Source organism: Ornithodoros turicata, chromosome 5 (genome assembly GCF_037126465.1).
Source record: "Ornithodoros turicata isolate Travis chromosome 5, ASM3712646v1, whole genome shotgun sequence".
Classification (NCBI taxonomy): domain Eukaryota; kingdom Metazoa; phylum Arthropoda; class Arachnida; order Ixodida; family Argasidae; genus Ornithodoros; species Ornithodoros turicata.
The window spans coordinates 15,213,085-15,232,192 of NC_088205.1; the positions used below are offsets into that span (position 1 = coordinate 15,213,085).

Below are 19,108 nucleotides of genomic sequence, written 5' to 3' on the forward strand. Positions count from 1 at the left end.
CGAAAAAAAGAAGTAGCGCGAGCCATTTGTACACTCACGAGACAAAGTCCCGGTTTGACTTGAACACCTCTCGTATCAGGGCTGGGCACGGTACTTCAAAAAAGTATCTTCGATACCGATACTCGATACCCTCAAAAATTGTACTTCCGATACCGATACAAGATACAGAACCGAAATTGATTTTTGGTACAGATACTCGATACTGTATCATCGATACTGTATCAACGATACTTCGATAGATCACTGAAGTCCGGCATATAATATAGCTGGTAATATAATTAGGGAATTTTTAAAAAATTCTTTATTTCTGGAACCTCTCGTGTATTTTTATAGCGCACTCTTTCTGAAAGGGCTTAAACGTATCCGACCGCACGGATTTAATGAAGCTGCACTGTCTGAGCAACTAGCCTTGTTAGAACTTTAGATTAGACTGAAGTCATGGGTACGTTGAAACGATCGCTTCCATAAGCAGCCTAGCAAAAAACAATTCTTTAAGATAACGTTCTTCGTGCGTACCGGTCTGTGAGCACTTGACTATATGGATGGCACTCCGGAGTTAGTACAGCCATAGCTGATACTTGGTTTTCATAGTTGGCCGTTGTGAATTGTGAGCTGTAGAACGGGTTGCAGTGCTCAAGCTAAGCCGGCGGCTATTCTTTCGGCATGAGAGACGTGGAATCCACACTTCAAGTTAAGTGGAGGTCATCGGGCAGCGCAGTTCCAGAAGCCGTGAGGTTGGTCTTCTGTAAGTCTGCTATGGATGACGCCGATAGTTTTCGGCGCGCCTGCCGTAGAAAGAGACGGAAGAGATTTTTCTGGAACCAACTGGAAGCCGCCCGCGTCCCAGAGTACGGGCCAGGGCCTCCTCTCCCAGCGATGGAGGGCGCGCGATCGAGCGAATTTATAAGACATGCCTACGCCGCTGCGGCCTGGCTTGTACTACCACCTGTGCGAGCACCGCTGACCCTAAGTCTCAACAGCCTCAACATTTGCGTATTTTTTTAGTATCGGGTATTGTTAAAATACACGATACACTAAAAATGTATTTTCGATTCAGATACTCCCATTTTTTGCACACGATACCTAATACTGATACACAAAATGTATCTTCGATACTGCCCATGACTGCTATCTATGTATGGTATGATCTAAAATCCAATCTTCAGATAATTTTGTCCAACTTCATGATCCTGCCAGAGTCAAACAAACAGTAGTCTACTGCCTATGGCTTTTCAAGGAGTTGTGCATTTCTAATCAGTTCTCAGATATATGTCAGATTCAATGCACGATCATCACAGCAGCTCACAGGACACACAATCATACGCTTTCTAATGTGTCATGGTTGCAGACATTGTACATCCATATAATCTAGAATGTCTGTTAAACCGATTTTGCACACATCAAAAAGATTTATTGAACTGCAGGCATCTTACACTTTCATGCAATATTTACACTGGTCGGTATGAAATATGTACAACCATCTGGATTGAGGCTGCAATAGCATGTTACAACAGAATGCACAAGTTAAAACCTCAAGTACTAGTCGCGCAGCAGGGAATGCTCGCGCACAACAATATAAAATTAGCCAAGTATGGAAATAATGGCCGGTTTGTTTCAGTCACTGTTTCGTGCACCTTGGAGACTGCCGTGGAAAGTGCCGCCATGCTGTTGCGAGACCTCGGTCCACGAGGGCAACACTCAGGTGTCCGCAAGCAGGGACGCTCTCCTTGGGGCGGAAGCATTACGCTGTTCATTAGCATTGATCTTCATCGTAGGTGGAGGGAGTCAGCTGTTTCTAGTGGGACCGCAGGGCTATGACGACACGGACATAAATGTTCAACAGTTGAGACACCAAATTCCACCAGAGGTCGTTGAAAGTCTGTGTGTGCTTCACGAGAAGACGTAGGGTACCCGCGATGAAGAGAATTTGACCTAGTGCTGTGCCATACCAAATCCTGGAAACAACAATAACACCTCAGGATGAGCACCTTGTTTTTGCATGGTGTCGTAAGAAGAAAAGGAATTACGTTGCGCAAAATAATGGCCAATATTTAGCAACTAAGAGACAAACTGGGCCAGTTGGTACACGATAACAACAAAGACTAATATTTAGCGTGTGTCCTCGTGCTATGTTGTGCGGTGCATTTTGCGGGTCTCTCTTGCATGTGTTTACATCAAGGGTGATGCAAATGGAATGGGCGAGCTAGAGTAACTAAATAAGCTTCGCTTCAGAGTATCGACACTGCGTTTCAAGAGCGAGCATGTGCCATCTTGTTTCCGCGCCATGGTAGCCACGCTCACAGGCACATTTTAGCGGACAATGCCATCTATCATGCGCGGGTGAAATGTTCCTCTGTCTCGCAAGCACCTCATCAAGGCCGGCTGCCTTGAGCTCACCTTGTCATCCTCGGGACGCTCTGGTGGACAATACATGGATTATTGCACAACAATCATAGACGCTCCTCTATCCCACAGCGAGCATTATGTTAGCGGTCTGTGATCCTGAACTGGGGATGGTACCGGTGTGGTGCGGAAACAAGATGGCTCTTCTGCTCTACCTTGGACCTCAGTGTCGATACTCTGCAGCGAAGCTTATTTAGTGACTCTAGGGCGAGCAACAGGTGCTTATTGAATATTCGTGTTGCTTTCTCATGCCGTCATATGGTATTTGGAGCCCGTGTTACAAGGAATGGGGCCGTCAGAAAATCATGCGTCTCATTGCATGACATACATAGCCATTACCCGGATAGAGTACCAACAAGTCGATTTTCATGTCTGGTGACGGTGGACTTTTGCTTTTGTTACTGTCACCAGCTCCGGTTTCGGTTACCGTTTCCTTTACCATTACAGACTGATGTGGTCTTTCAGGGAACCACATGGGGCACGTTTTGCTGTAGTAGTCAGTGTGGTGCAGGATGGTGATCTAGCAGAAGGGTAGTTGCCAGGCAAAGAAAGAAACATCCAACTTACGCAGAGAGTTTCTTCTTGGCACTGGGTATAGTTGCGGGATCTTCCTTGAGGACGTACCTCCGCACTCCCTGTACGTAGTGCTCCAGATAGGGCACCCAGTCGACGGTACGGATATCGAAGTCAAACGCCTGCAACATTCCACCACTCACACTCAAATCAATGGCCATTGTGTCTTGTAACGAGAGAGGACATTTCATATGCCAAATTTTTCAAATAAAAACAAAAAAGCCACGAGAGTAGCGGAGATGCCTTTTTTGCTGGTGGGTTATACAGCATTGCGGACACATTCTCGACGAGAGTATGGAACTGCTGGATGACTACCTAGTTACCTAAAGTTCGTTGACTCTTCAATTACGGATTCTCGGGAAAAAGTGGGGTAGCAGAATGGAAGACGTGCCTCGTTGAAAGCATGTATCTTTTAAAAATCATGGAAGGAGCATGTACGTTGAAATATCCATCGCCCAATGTTGCTGTACAAAGGAGCCGAAACCAAAACCGTGCGCCTCAGGAGCGGTGCGCACCACAGCAAACCCGTATGGGTAGCATAGATGGGGGCAACGAGTTTGCGCGGTGTTTCCACTGGTCCCCACTCCCGTATGGATGGATATTGGATTTCCCTTTGTAACGGACGGTGGTGTTGCGCTGCCTATCCAACCAGTTCATTAAAATTTATTGAAAAATATTAAATGACCACTGCCTTGTCGTTTTATGGGCTCCTGTTGGCTCCATCCAGTCCGACCAACCTGCCCGGCGCCCCCAAGGTCATCGGCGCCGCAGCGCATGCTCATAAGCAGTTGTGAAATAAGTCTGTGATTCAACTCATACTCCAATCACCTCAATCGTTCCAAAACGCGTGGCACTCTGACGTGAAATTAAACTAAAGCTCTCCCCCCTGCGCTTCTGATGCCTGCGGTTTCGGCTCACTTTCATATCAAAATTTGGCAATAGATATTTCAGCGCACGCATTAGTTTCAGAATTTTTAAAATATAGTCTAGACTGTCTCCCATTCTGCTATATCACTTTTGCTCGAAAGCCCCTAAATGAGAGGTCATGAATTTTAGGTAATTAGTCATCCAGTCACTATAATGTTTGAGAAAGTGGTATCTGTGCTACACTTTTAGCTTAAAAGGAAGGTTACGTCGACGGCTCTCACTTTTCTATCGCTGCCTTTAAGTTCCGCTTGTAGCATCTTGAGGTTGTCCACCGCAAAGGTCCACTCGTGGAGGACGAAGAACTCGAGAATACCCAGAGCTCGATGAATTCTTTTGTAAATGTCCCTGAGGCTGTCGGAGAAGAAAAAGTTTGAGAACTGTATTAGTTTAGGAACCAAAGCCCTGCAACTATGTAACATCTACAGAGTATTTACGGATTCGGATAAAGTTCGCAACTATAGCGGCATGCGGATATCAACACGGATGGGCATTCGATCGGGTGGGATTAACCAGCTGCGAGTGTGTCATGGGACTAGTAGAGTCACTAAATAGAGGCAGAGTAGCGACACGGAGCCACGCCTGCGAGCAAGCCCCTTTATCTTTGGTCCGGCACGGCTGTGTCGCCTAGCAACGGGAGGAAAAATCTCCCCCTTCTCCGCCGGAGAACAGCTCGCAACCGAGGAAACCGGTTTTGGATGGACGGGACTCAACATGGGTGGCACGTGCCTGAAAGGAGAAACCACGTGACACGATCGGCCCAATCGCGGCGTTTGGTAGTGCATTGGTGAAGGGAAAACATAGGTGAAATCTCACTGTGTAACGTTTATAACATTTTTCTGGCTATGGTACTGCCGTCGGCCTGGTTGCGTATCGCAGCTTTGATATCCTCTTACTGCACATTAAATGTTGGGCCGCACATCTATATATCCTGCTGCAAGTTACTGTGGCATCAAATCAACGACAGCGACAGCACCGTTCATGTGCCCGTGGCGTCTCCTTCGAAGTGCAGCCACAAGCGCATTGCTAGACGTTCTTCGTCAAAGTCTATGTGCTTTGGGATGCCAGCGGCTCTATTAACCATCCCGTTGAAGTCATTCAGGTTGCAAGTTATCAACGCGAAACGAGAGATAACAGCTGCAGCTGTAAAATATCTCCTCCTATCTGTTAGCTCGTTTCTTCTCGCTGGGTTTTCGGCGGCGCGACGTCCAGGATAGGACCTTCATGAAATTGAACCCGTAACAGCTGTCGCTGTAAAACGAAGTTCCTAGCACTACAAAAATGGTTTATGTAAAATAAAATTATCTGCGGTATGCATCCTGACATCTGTGCATTCCGAGATTTGCTTTCGGGGATGGGGATGGGGATGATGTAAATGAAGCATCCCTCTTTGGAGGTCGTAGGCGGACATAACAGTAAGCCAGCACAGCAGATGCCGATTGGATTGCTTATTTCGTGTGGCTGGTTAGCAAAAAGCCTAACCTCGACGGAATAGTTGGGAATAGATTACAAGACGTGTACAAGTACGAACAAGCTTACAAAGGCTTCTGTCCAGTGAGGAAGAAAACTGTGTCGACTACTATAGCAGGCAGGTTGTGATCGAGTTGCATGGCTACGTTGTGCCAAAAACGGGACGTCTTGAAGCTTCCACCAGGGTACCGGAACAGTTCGTAGCTGGGGTACTTGAGCACAATGGGCTTTGAGTAGTCGAAGATTTGCTCCCACGTTATCCGTCGCATTGGACCCGTGGTGCAGTTGATGACCAGTTGGGAGGCGAGTCCCACTTTCCAGGCGTGCCACGCACTGACTATCATCATGTTGGCAACCATGTCGACCGGGTAGATGTCGGCGGAACTGTTGGGCCGGATCATCATCGTCCGTAAAACGCCCTTGCCTGACTGGAAAGACATACGGGGCGCTCTGTTTGCGGTGCTCCTAACGGCGTAATGCAGTACTTACGGCGATAACAAATCCTGCGGGACCATTTGTGTTGTCGACCCAACCCTGCGAAGAGCGTGTGGCAAGCAGATGAGCTTTCTGACAAACAACGGTGTTACTGGTGTACTCACGGGAAAAGGTTCTCTGTACGTGGCTGTTACGATGGATGGTCTTAGAATGATGATTGGGAGGTTCCCACCTTCTTCGACTAACATGCTTTCACAGAGAGCTTTCGTGTAGTGGTACGTTGTCGGCCGACCGCTCATAACGTGTGGCAAGATCTGCTCTTGAAGTTTCTCGTCTATCCACCTGAAGTAGAAATACATTTGAATTCTGACAGCTGAGGCACGACAGTTAGTTGTGGTATCAGTAGGGTTCTCGCATTAATCGAAAATCTTACGCCGATAAAATTTTGGAGCAATCGGGATTTATCCGCAAAGCTCCGCTTTTGGAGGTCGGGGGAGGAGGGTCAGCTTCCCCGCCCCTGAAATCTTACCTTTGGTAGTGCATTAGAGAGAGGAAAACAAGCGGGAATCCTCCTTCCCCATGTAAAGTCCCCATAGAGCCCCTCCCGAAATATTTTTGTGGTTACGAATGTGTTTCTGGTTACCCAGGACTTAGCAAGAAATGTCACTTTTTCTCTGAATTTCGGATGTTATTTCAGTTGTCAGAAATGAACCACGAAAACCCCCGAATTCTCGGAAAATAATGAACTCCGAAAAACACTATTCTGCTTTGGTGCGCATTTTGAATCTTCCAAATGAATACGTAACAAGCTTGGTTACTTTTGAACTCACTCTGAAGCATCGATGACTCTTTGGTAGTGGACTTTCTCTGGGTAAACGATCTCGTCGACGTGGTCTTTGTTGCAGAAACAGTAGGCAGTCGATACGTGAACAAACGCCTGTCGGGATAGTTTTGAACTTCCTTCAAGATTACAGTTTTCCAATGACCCCGCAGAAAAACCACTTACGGCTATGGATTTCAGCTTGTGACAAAGCTCCAGTACTCTTCTTGTTCCTAAAACGTTGATTTCTATGGCTTTCCTGTTGACGGAAGAGGAATGAGATCGCGAAGATCGCTTTTGTAATGGTAACTGACATTTAATATTCGATCAATGCAACAAGCATCTTCCACTGACCTTAACGGTTCGTCAAATCTGACAGAAGCTGCGGAGTGAAAGACTACTGTAACGTTGTCCACCAACAGGGCCAAGTCTGAAATGCTGAGTCCCAATCCTGGTACGAGAATGTCACCGACCACGGGGACGAGCTTCGTCAGAGCCATCGGGTTCTCCTTCTTGATCCGGTCAAATACCTGCCGTGGTGTGCCAGACTAGTTCAGGCCTAAGGCCGCAGAATCTTTGAGTGCTTTGACTTACCGGAACATTGAGCAGCTCCTGCATTCTTTCACTGGGATTCATGCCATCCTTGCTCCGGAGGAGAACGAACACATTCTTCACTTCGGGACAGGACCTCAAGATTTTCTCGATGAGGATCTGCGTTATGATATCGCGATGACTTCAGATAATATATGATGCAAGCGAGCTGGTGTGATGTGTTGAGAGTGACATTGCCCTCAGTTTGAAGAGATGTAAGGGCGGTCAAGTAGACAGAATTCTGCTATGTCCTCTTCTATTTAAAACGCCGTTCACAGTTAGTGTGAATTTTGTGCATTATTGCGTCGAGGAAATGCAACGCGGTAATCTTTCCCCCTGTTTAAAAGCAACGCCAGTTTTAGTACATCGCGGACGATTGCAGGTAACCACGTGTTGGACAACAAAGGGAGAAAATGATCTAGCCGATGATACAAATTGTTTTCCTCCTCATTCATTCTTTCTCCCCTTCTTGTCAGATACATCGTCTGCTACAGTACTTGTTTCAGCGATAGTTAATTCTGGGGTTCCTGGTGAGGAATTGGCCTTCCTCGTTGCTGTACGTGCTTCGCTGGACTCTTAAGTGTGACGTTACTTGGAACAGCAAGCGGGCCTTGTCTTCTCCAGGCAACGTTTCTATTGTTCGCATAACACATGCTTGGGATGTTGAGCAGAGGAAGTCTTAGAAAGAAGGGGTTTGCCCTTATTTCCAACAAAACGTCACGGATGCGAACGGTGTTGGAAGCTGCCCCGTGTCCCATGGCCTCCGTCCTGAGGGATCCATTGAGCCTAGTGTGCTTCGAGGGACCCTTTCAGTAGCCTTGGCAATGCATTGGGGACGCGCTGCCAAGGCTGTTGAGAATGAATCCGCCTCGAAGCCACTATGCTCTAGGGATCCCTCAAGCCTGAGCCGGAATACTTGACAACTGTCGCGTGGACACAAACCTTTCCGAGAAATCCAGTCCCACCGGTGACGAAGACTCCTCTGTCCTTGAAGAACTCCCCGATGGGGGAGGATACGTCAGGTTTGGCCCCATTGTAAGTACCACAATGGTTGTTGTTTTCCATGATGATCACCATCTCGGAGCTGCAGCAACTGCTTCACCTGCTTCAAACAAACACAGCCCATCAAACCTAACGTCGTTCAAAGCACCGCATCTCCCATACCATCGCCATACTACCGCAAAAACTACCGCCCAGCTGTTATGTCACAATAGTGATGATCTTTGGTGGAGAGGAGCGCTTAATTGGCACTCGGCGGAACTCGGTCGCGATGACGTCACATCACGAACGACTGGCTTTGTTAGCAGACGTCGACCGCAGGCGTTTGTTTTCAGAAAGCAATTACCAGCGTTCTGGAATGATACGCAAGGCGTTCCCCAACTGACGTAATACTGGAATATGTTGGATTAGGTACAGAAAGACCGTCCCCGTGCTCTTTGGCGTGACACAACATTTCAGGCGCACGTAAACTGCTGAACTTGCTCTAAAGCAGGAGACAAATAACTCGAATAAAGTTCGCGATGGCAGCGAGGTCACCCTTGGCGACCGAATCGTTTCGTGTTTCCAGGGCAAACTACTGAAATGCTATGGTATCGTAAGCGTACGTACGGTAAAAATACGAACAAGACTCTACTAAGAATAGAAATAAGAACTCGAATGTTTTACTTTGTAAGACGTGGAAAGAAATTGACGAAGAAAAATATTCTTCGTCAATTTCTTTCCGCGTCTTACAAAGAAAAAAAAAACACAATTAATTCCTTATTTCTATTCCTAGTAGAGTCTTGTTCGTATTGTTACCATACGTACCCTTAAGATATCATAGCATTTCCGCAGTTTGTCCTGGAACCTCGAAACGATTCGGTTGCCAAGGGTGACCTCGTTGGCATCGCGAACTTTATTCGGGTTACCATGATTTTACCATTCAAAGACCCGTTGTGCAAAGAAGGATGTATCACCGCACAGAACTCCGGTGTCGCGGGTGGCATAAATTGCTCTGGTCTGTTCCTCAACATGTTGATGTCCTCGCATGCTTACGGTCAATGTCGTCTCCTGTGGGTACCTGAACGCTTTGTCGTCGAACAGTTTGCGGGAATCGTTTTCATTCGAACGGTTTTGCCGCTGCCCTGAACGGCTTGCATCTCTGATTCCATCAGAGATGCAACGAGTCACTCCGTCTTTTCGTTGGCCCTTTACCGTTCGCGAACTGTTTCAGTGAAAACGATTCCAGGAAACTGTTCGCCAAACTACTATTAAACGTACTAAAAACGCACTAAAACTCCCTATTGGCTGGACGTCAAGGTACTGTGCTCTTGCTTCCTGTTCTCACTTAACAAAAAAAAGTTTGTAGGAGTTTCCTTTCCAAGTAGCCAGAACACTCCGTCAAGCTCAACATCAGAACTCTCTTTCCGCGCACAAAGGCATTACGTCAGCACAGGTTAAGAACTGAATGACGCATTTACTTTACAGTCTTCAAAACGATGTCGTGGTAACAGTGGGCCCATTGAAGTTGTTTCCATTGTCTCGGTGTCGAAAGATCGTATACTTCCGCGGTAAAGAGATATTTTAGCGAAACACCAGCCACTGAACTGTCTCATAGTTCCTCAAACTTCCAGGTTCCACAGTTTTGTAGAACTAGTGTTACACGCAACTAAGATTACTCATAACAAATACGCAATAAAAATGAAGTTCGTTGAAGTTCACGATACTATAGTTTGAACAATAATTGAACGGAGTGTCAAGGATTTTATTAGGACGAATTGAGGATCGTGTGTTGCGCCCGTCACCTTCACTTTATAGTTCTTTCCCATACCTGCAACGATACTGCCAACAACGACACAAGAGTCCCTCCTGTTGAACGAACTGAGAGTATGGCATAGATGCAGGCCAGCTGGTGGACAAACTCCATAATATGAAAAGCCTGAATCAAGGCACAGGAGGAACACACAAGAACGTGCACTTCTCGCGCTTCTGGACTACCCGGCACTACAAAAACCATCGGAGGAAATCTATGGAAAGCAACGCACTAGAAGCCACCAGAATACGTTGCGTATGACTTTCTCGTACTAAATGCCTTCAAAAAATTCGATTGGTCAAATCGAGTTCATCCCGACTGGAACCATACAACATTGACTCTAATAGTAAACATCGAGTGGAATATGGCTTTACCCGCAAAACGTTGATTGAAATTCAAGTACTGCACTGTGAACTCCCTACTGTGAGCGCCTACAAGGCGCCCCCGCCAGTAGGATAAAAGTATTTCTTTTTTTTTCTTTCTTTTTTTAAAGTCCACTGCATAGAGAAGACCGGTTCAACCCATCATCCCTACATTTCCATGCGACGACAGTGATGAAGCTAAAATTATCCTCAGGGCGACACTTCTTTCAAGTTTGAGAAAAACCTCGGCGGTGATGGAAAATGCTTCCCAATGACAGGCGTACCCGAAGTAGGTCAGCAGCAGCAGCTTGGCGAGCAAGTGCAATGGGGCGTACTTGAGGGGGTCGCCGGCATCCGGAAAGTACGCCGCTGCAGTGGATGAGTGACCCCAGACATCGGAAGATGACCCACTAAACGACGCCACCATTCCTCTGGGCGGTGTGCCGCCGCCGGTATTTCTGAATGGCGTGATCGTCAGCCCGGTGGAACGCGAAAAAAAAGGCCACGATGTACGTATCGTAGCAACAGAGACTGTCTCCGAGGGGAGGCATTAGTTGCTGGCCCCTGACGTGGACCTTGGCAATGGCTTTCTGTATTTATTTTATTTTTTTCGAATCTCCACGTGTTATGTTTACCTGAACGCGTCATCAGTAGAACGGAAACCTATAGGTTACCTACCTCAGCACGAGGGATCGTTGCTTACAGTAAATTTCGAAGTTACATAACTACCCATCACAGAAGTTAGCCGCCGCACAGCACAAGGACGAACAGGGAAGACGAAAGGCATCAGCTACAGTCGGCAAGCTGCTCTCTTTCGTCTTCCCTGTTCGTCCTTGTATTGTTCGGCGACTAATTTTCCTGTGATGTAGCACATCAACCAGTTACTCAGTCTACACACCTCGCACATAGCTGTCCGCCGTGCGAGAAAACGCAGGATCGGTGAACACACCTGTAAAAGGGGTACCTAGAAAGGCAGTCTTCTGTTCCGTAAGTCTTACACCTCCTGCCTAACTCACGTTAGCACGGTACATTACATTACGAAATACGTAAAAGGCTCTCCTGACCTAACCTTGGTCTTGTGTCAACGAAATGGCGTTCGATAAAACGGCGTCGATGAAATGGGCGGACACCCAACAGCACCGGTACCCAGTGATTTATCCAGAACCCCAAGCACGGAGGGGTGTTAGATAAAATTTGGGGCGGGCCATTACTATAGTTACGTCATTACACCTTAACATATCATTACCGTCATGTGTCTAAAGCAGAAATCGCAAGGGCACCCCCTGTAGGGGGGTACACACCTGAAAAAGTTAGGGGGGTGTCACTGAACATTTGGGGTGGGGCAAGTGGAGTCTGGATAAATCACTGCCGGTACCCATGGTCATGACAGAGGCCATGGGCCTTGCCAAAGTTCGCTCCCAGTTCAGGTTCGCGTAATCCCTTTTGTATCAGGGCAGGCACCACAGCTACAGGCTTCAGCTTGCCGCCAGGAGTCGCTACGTCATGCTAAAGACACAGTTCAGTTCTTCTTATGTAACTTCCTGATAATTAATAGATAACCGATTAGGTTATCTCCCGCTGTCTATGCACTGCACTGAGCACATGCAGTGTGGTATACACTTTCACTCAGGTACCGCCGTCCTGGTAGCTGTAGCCTCGCGAAATCGTTCGTGTCGAACTCGACGGAATTTACGGTAAGTGCATCGTGCTTACCGTACGATGGTGTTCCAGTTCGGCAATCCAAAAAACTCCGTCTCAGTGATTGACGACGACGATGACGGGTTAGTCCTCTGGTTTGTTCAACAGCACTGATAGAGAAGCACTGGCGGCACCAGGTACCGTGAAGGATCTGTCACGCAGGCATTCCAGGTAGGTTACGGGAACCGAGTGAGGAGGAAGAGAGAGGAGGTTTAACAGCCCTCGCAAGGCAGGCGGAAACTGGTGACCTCTATTTCGGCTGTGACGTGAGAAAGCTTGGCCCGCGCATGGCTTACGCGCGTTACCTTTCAACTGCATAAAAATGCGCTTGTTTAGTGGACGTGGGTTGTCCCGTTGAAAGGGGGCGTCCTGTTTACGGAAGTCGATCAAGGCCATGCAAGGACACAACACAATCGAAAGTGTTCACGGATGCCCTGAACTCAAGCTGTGCCAGATTGAACACTTTTTTACGAAGGTGCGCCGGCAACTGGTGGTGAAATAGTGAAATATTATCTTCGTGAACTATCGGCAGAAAAATATCCCCTCGTAGCGATATTTGTTTAGTGAACGTACCCTAAAGGTCTATCCAAGGACAGTATAGTGGGGAGTTGGATAAACGAGATGAAAATAGACACATTATAGTTTTAGTACACGCACACATTGTGCAAAAACACGATTACATTAACATTGACAGAAAACGCAAAAGTGGACTATACAAAAATAAACACATTACATGCGTGCAAAAACACAAATATATTACAAGAAGACACACGTGCGATTTGTATGCTATCATATATGCACTTGTAAAACTTTTGGTCATCCGTGATTTCGGCTAATTTTGAGGTGAGGCCAGATAACTTTGCAATAGTAATGTCGCAGAGATTGTAATAAGAAGTGGAAAGGTATAGTGATCACGGCCAAATATTAACGTATTTGATAAAGTTTTTGTTCTACCCATTTTTACCACTGTTTCTACCAATGCTGACGACATAGTGCTGCCGATAGTGTAGCGATGTTATCGAGATTCTATCTTTACCGATACGTACACCGTGCGGTCTTTCAGTGCGTGATATCGAAGGTCACTGGTATTCAGGGTCTGACCTCTTCGGGTGAAAAACCTTTTGCCACGTTGATGAAATGACTGCGCTGCTGGATATAGTTTATTATTATTCTTCATTGCAGGACTGTGTATGCAACGCTTGAAGGGTTGTGCACTTCCGCAATAATGTTCACTCATATACCTTCTCATGTTGGACCTTCTAAAAATGGAATGGGGAAGTGGAAAGACGGATGTCACTCAGACGCCTCTCAGAAAATTGTGCCAGGCAGGTCGGAGCATCCCATACGAGAAAACGAAATTATATTAAACGACGAGGAAGAAAAAAAAGTGGAGTGTTTAGGCTGGAAAGGGTCGGGAGAGACTAACCCGGTACTTTATAGTGTCTCAGAAAATATGCACCGATAAACAAATACATAAATAAAAGGAAGCACACAATCCAGACAGAGGAAACCAGAGTAAAGGACGAAGAAATGAAGAGGCAAAGAACCACCCAAAAAAGTAAAAAGAAAAGGAAAGAGGGAAAATATAAATTGACAGAGAGCAGCTGAACAAATCTCATATTAATGTAAGGAACTATAATACGGTATGTAAAGTGCGAATTCAAACACTTGCTTACGTGTCTGTGTCGTCCCGAACTGTGATCGCCTCGGCCAATTCTCATTGTTTACGTAAAGAGCGACCAGAAAGCAGGCGAGCTGGTGATGACTGATCTCCATAACGAACCCTGAGACCGGATCCAACATGAAGAATGAAAATTGGCTCACGAGTTTGCTCAATAAGATTATATCCATAAGAATTCAGAAACTGCCCCTGCACTAACAGGCGCTTGGTGACGCGCAGGCAAGCACCCAATTTCTTGTACTGAAAAGCCCATTATCCAAGCGTGCCGACGACAACGACCTCAACGCCCGAAGATGGTCGCTTCTGCATAAAGTTGACCCCGAGCTCCGTTTCCGAACACAATAAGCACTATCGCGATCAAACGCATCCCTCGGTACGTCATCCATGCCATACTCCGGCTAAATGTACCCAAGAGCGGTTGTCTCCTGTTCAATCTCGGGAAGGTTCCCCCTTGAAGAAGACCGAGAGACACGGACACAGAAGACGACACACGTAGGTTCTCAGACACAGCAATAAATTTATTAGCTCATCTCAACTTAAGTTAACTTAACTTAACTTAACTTAACTTAACTTAAGTTGAGATGAGCTAATAAATTTATTGCTGTGTCTGAGAACCTACGTGTGTCGTCTTCTGTGTCCGTGTCTCTCGGTCTTCTTCATGGATCTATACCAGCTAGCCTGCACCCTTCCCCTCCCAGAGAGCGCACCCTTGTAAAGTACGCAGAACGTATCCTTGAAGAATGTAGTCATTGTACGAGGAGAGGGCCCAATATACTACGGAAAGTACAAGTGCGTAGGGAACACTTGTCACTCGAAGTGTCAAGTAAATTAAAGAGAGAACAGCTACTGATGGTAGTCCCAAGGTAGTAGATACAGGTCAAGGGATGGCATCCCACCACCGGTTGTGCCGCCTCAGGTTTTCCGGCAAACTTCCCTGACAGATGTTGGCACAGTTCCCTCTGAAGTCGGCCCAGGACGTATAATAATCTCCCTGTCTTTCGCTCCTTCCTGCTACCCTCTCTCCACCTGTCCACCGCTCGTTCCCACAGTTGTTTCGCGACGATGCTTAAACGAAATTAAAAGAGGGAGGGGAAGGGGATAAGAGTTGTTATGTATTACGATAGGAGTATATTACGTCTCCTCCCATCCGCGTTAGCTAATTAGGTTCGGGTCGCTGCCCGACCCGGTCGAAGCGATGACCGCAATTGTTACCGTATACGATGATGTGTATGTATGTCCTTGGGAGGTATTCGAAAAGCGTTGCGTTTCGCAACTGGCGTCCCGCACGCGAATATCGAAAGCCGATTGCCCAATGGCGGCGCGCGGAAGAACGACTGTTCCGGCGCAGGTCATGGAACTAGGTCTACGCTACTTGGGACATAACGTTTGTTGCGTCAGAAAAACCACTTTTTATGTTTCACCACCTCTCGGTTGCGATAAGAGACAAAGTTCAAACTCCCATTACTCGGGGAAAGGAGGTAAATATAATGCCGGAGAGGAAGCACGGGAGAAAATATACGAGTTGGATGGCTGTGGATATAACCTGGAAAGATAGTGCTCGACGGAAGTTCGCAAAGAAGTGGAACATCCTAGTTACTTATGCAGCAGAAGCTCGCCGAGCAACGCTGGGGTCCTCGTCAGGGTTCCAACCTGTCACCTTGGGAAAGTTCGGTGGATACACTGACAACTGGTCCGCTGACGCCGGTTAGGCTATTGTAGAGGGAAGAGTAACAATGTCAACGAGATCATCTTTAAAATTTAATTCAAATTAACTATAATTTCAAATGTACTTGTATCTCCCTTTTCGTTTTGTAACATTTTTCTGTAATAATTCGTACGCTATGTGATTCATCGTGTTTCCAGTCTTTCCTTTTGCCCTTGCTTTAATTTGTTATTATTATTGCGAATAAAAATTGAATTGAATTATTATTATTTCGATACCAAGCCTACCTTCGTCTGCCCAACTTTTCATTTTTCGTTATAAACTCACGTGCCTATGCAGTAGCTAGTATGGGCATAGGCGCCTATGTAGCTGGTACATAGACATAACCCCCACGATGAATAGAGCCCACGTTGTTTCTTAACAAAGTGAGTTCCAATGCTCTGACGGTCTGTGTCTTCGTGGTAATTAATTTTGGGATCGTTTTCACTTCGAGCAAATTTAATTACCATCTCAGAGCCATTTGAAGAAGTCCGTACATATGCACGTCTGGAAAGAAGGACTGTCCACCAGAGAGAAAGAGAGAGAGAGAGAGAGAAAAAAAAAGGCTCAATAAGTTACCGAAGGTGTGTCGTACGAGCAGGATAAATTTCTTTTAGCCAGTGACGCATTCCGCATTGCGGAAGGGGTCCCTTCCAGGAAAGTCCGGAACTGACTTCCCCGTCCTGAATGACTCACGCCTTGGAGAGTATACCATTTTCGGAAGTTCGTTCCTACTCAGTCATAATTGAGGAAGCAGACGACAGAAAAGCGTTGAATTACGGCGTATTGCGCCATGCAGTATGCATGTGCCAATATATTGTGTCGAGGACCATTCGCACAAAATGTATAACGGGATCATCGTTCAATTTGTGGTCTTAGAAGCTTGCATAGCAAGCGTAGGATTATGAGCGTATATTGAGTTCCATTGTTGGCCTCGAGCTATGGCACAACACAACGAGTCAGAAAGATGAGGAAGTGACGTCATTTTGACGTCATTTCCAATGTAAGAGGCTCGCATTCAGAGTCTGGGAAATTAGTATACTTAATGCAACGTTGATGTCTTGTTATGATGGATCTTCCAGAAGCCGGTAGTGCGCAAGGTTAGATCTTTGACCGCACAGAAATTTGGCGTTGCAAGATGATGATGATGATGATTGGGAGCTTAATGGCACAACGACAACGAGCGTTACAAGAGGCAGGCATAGAGTTAGGACATAGTACCCTGGTACCTATACCTAGGTATCAACAGCATGGCCGAGGGGATTCAGAATCCGCTCGTTGGAGGTACCCCAAGGTCACGCTGGATGCTGGGAGGTGGTGGGTTCGAATCCTACGACGGACTATATGCTGTCTGACGTTTTCTCTGGGATTTCTAGAACACTTTCCAGACGGGTGTTGGCCACAGTCCCCATGAAGTCAGCCCAGGACGCACGTATTGACCTCCCCCCCCCCCCCCACTTTGCCTCCCACTCCTTCCTGCTGTCCTCTCTCCATATGTCTGTGTATATAGCTCATAGCCGTAGTTGCTTTGCTGTGCTAACACGGAATGCAAAAGAGCTTTCGAAAGAATTTTAGTGCCTGCCCTTCCATCTGATGCGAACTCGTGTGCGATAAAGTACGTGGGGTACAATAGGTGTACCCTGAGAGGATACTGAAAGCGGTAAAAGGTAATAATGACATCGATGTCCTTAACCTCATTAAGCTATGAGACTACCTGGGCTCAGACGTAATACCTCTGAGTGACGTCACCTGTAGTGACGTCATAAGTAGCACCATCCAAGAATAGTGCAGGCAGACTTGGAAAAGGGGTGACCAGACTGGATGGGTGCGACTGGCGCAGCAACAACAACAACAAAAAAAAAAAAAAAAAAAAAAACGTGGCCATTGTTCTCAAGGGCATCACTGTCCGCTGAACAGACAAAGTATTTTTCAGGCCTCTCGTTTCTTTGTGTTGTTTTTCTTCTTTTTAAATATATGTGCACGAGACAGAACAAGACCGCTCTGTCACCCTGCACGGTTGGCTGATTAGCCCATTTGCATTTTACGTGCGTTTTAAGTCACAAACATCCTGCCCTTCGCACAGCTCAAGGTTTTGTCGGGATGTAAACAGTCGACTTCTGACAGCAGAGCGTGCTAGATTGTAAATTCTGCCCAGTGCTGATCTCCAGGTTTCGAAAGAGGGAACCAAGTAAACACTCTCACTCTCCCAAAATTTGGGAACCTGGGGTTTGGTTGACGCCGTCGATAACCCTTTGAGAGTTGCGGGAAAGAGAAAGAGGGAGTGTCGAACAAATGGCTGGCAGAGGGGGTAGTATGCGTCCTGGGACGAATTCATCGGGAACCATGTGGCGACACTCGTCTTGCGAAAGTCTGCTTGCGAAATTGCTCTATTTGTTCTTAGAGTGTAGTAACTGCTGAGGCAATGAAACATAGAAGGACGACAATGATGATGATGATGATGATGATGGGTTAGGTTTTACTGGCGCATGAACGACGACACGGCTGTAGATGGAAGGACACGCTATACCCTCATAACACTCAATTGCATAATTCAGTTAAAGAATCGGGTAGTTGATGCAATAGCACCATGGCAGTTGATGCAGCAGTAGTGCTGGTGCTATTGCCAATGACTGGCAAGATTCCACCTTCTGCTGCGTGGCTGTCGTGAAGGTCGTAGTCTTCCCTCTATCTCGCGGAATACACGATGGTCATAATGCGTCGGAAGGTCGTGCCCCACGACGCCTTTAAAATTCATTTAGTGACGCGACGGACAATAGCTAGATGGATATACGTTCTGTGAGACTCTGCCCCCTGGTGACACGTCGAAAGCAGAAGATGTACACGTGCCTGCATAATAAATGCGCGTAAAAGAGACGTGTAATTGAAAACATCACGAGATGTTTGTCTTCTCAGGCAAGAAGCAAAAATGTCCAGGGAATTAAACCGTTTATTTCCCGCTAACCGAGCTAACGAGACGTGTCTCGTGTTTATGGTTTGGTTCGTGTATTGTCTCTTCACCATTAGACCTCTACCCGAGAAACGTCATCATGACGTTGATAGGCAGACTGAAACCGAATAAAATCGGAAAGGGGAGGGCTGGGTTCCACCACGGTCACTCAATACCGTGAACCGGGGTTCAGGACCTCAGGACCGTGGTTCCACGAATGGCCACTTGTTCGCTGCCTCCTAGAGAAAGAAAAGTAGGACCGAAGGTCGCGTCCCTTTCAGGGACCATCGTAATCCCTTCAACACCGTGGCTTTCGGGCGCGACCTTGTTCACCCCTAGCTTCCAACGTAGTTCAACTCTACCAAATTGGTGGCGCTGTCGAACACTATGACGTCATTTGTTTACAAACAGTGAGACGTATTTTTTTTGGAGGGGATATATGTTGTTGATCTTTAGAAAGTCCCTTCTAGGGACAACGTACGCATGGCGCTCCTTACATCTGTGTCACAGAGCCGTGTCTGATATGACCGATGTGACAGTGTGTGTTGACTGTCATGTCAGTGAAATATCGCGGTGGGGAATAAAAGGAAGAAAAAAAACGGTGTAATTGAACCACCTGCACCCGTGCACTGTTCACTATGACTCTGGTATTTTAGTATCAATCGTCCAAACACACGGCAACTGGGACTTTGCAAGCACTCGAACCATGCC

General features: G+C 46.7%; 1 protein-coding gene across 1 annotated transcript; it reads right to left on the reverse strand.

Annotated features, from left to right (window-relative positions):
- Positions 1-1,389: 1,389 nt before the first annotated feature.
- On the reverse strand, positions 1,390-12,373 carry LOC135394098 (putative fatty acyl-CoA reductase CG5065). Its single transcript, XM_064624600.1, has 12 exons — positions 12,083-12,373; positions 8,159-8,318; positions 7,220-7,336; positions 6,980-7,155; positions 6,812-6,884; positions 6,636-6,742; positions 5,970-6,147; positions 5,860-5,904; positions 5,440-5,798; positions 4,125-4,254; positions 2,971-3,098; positions 1,390-1,955 (listed from the first exon to the last, which is right to left on the reverse strand). The coding sequence occupies exons 2-12, from the start codon at positions 8,291-8,293 to the stop codon at positions 1,796-1,798; spliced, it is 1,608 nt and encodes a 535-aa protein (XP_064480670.1). The 5' UTR covers positions 8,294-8,318; positions 12,083-12,373; the 3' UTR covers positions 1,390-1,795.
- Positions 12,374-19,108: the final 6,735 nt, after the last annotated feature.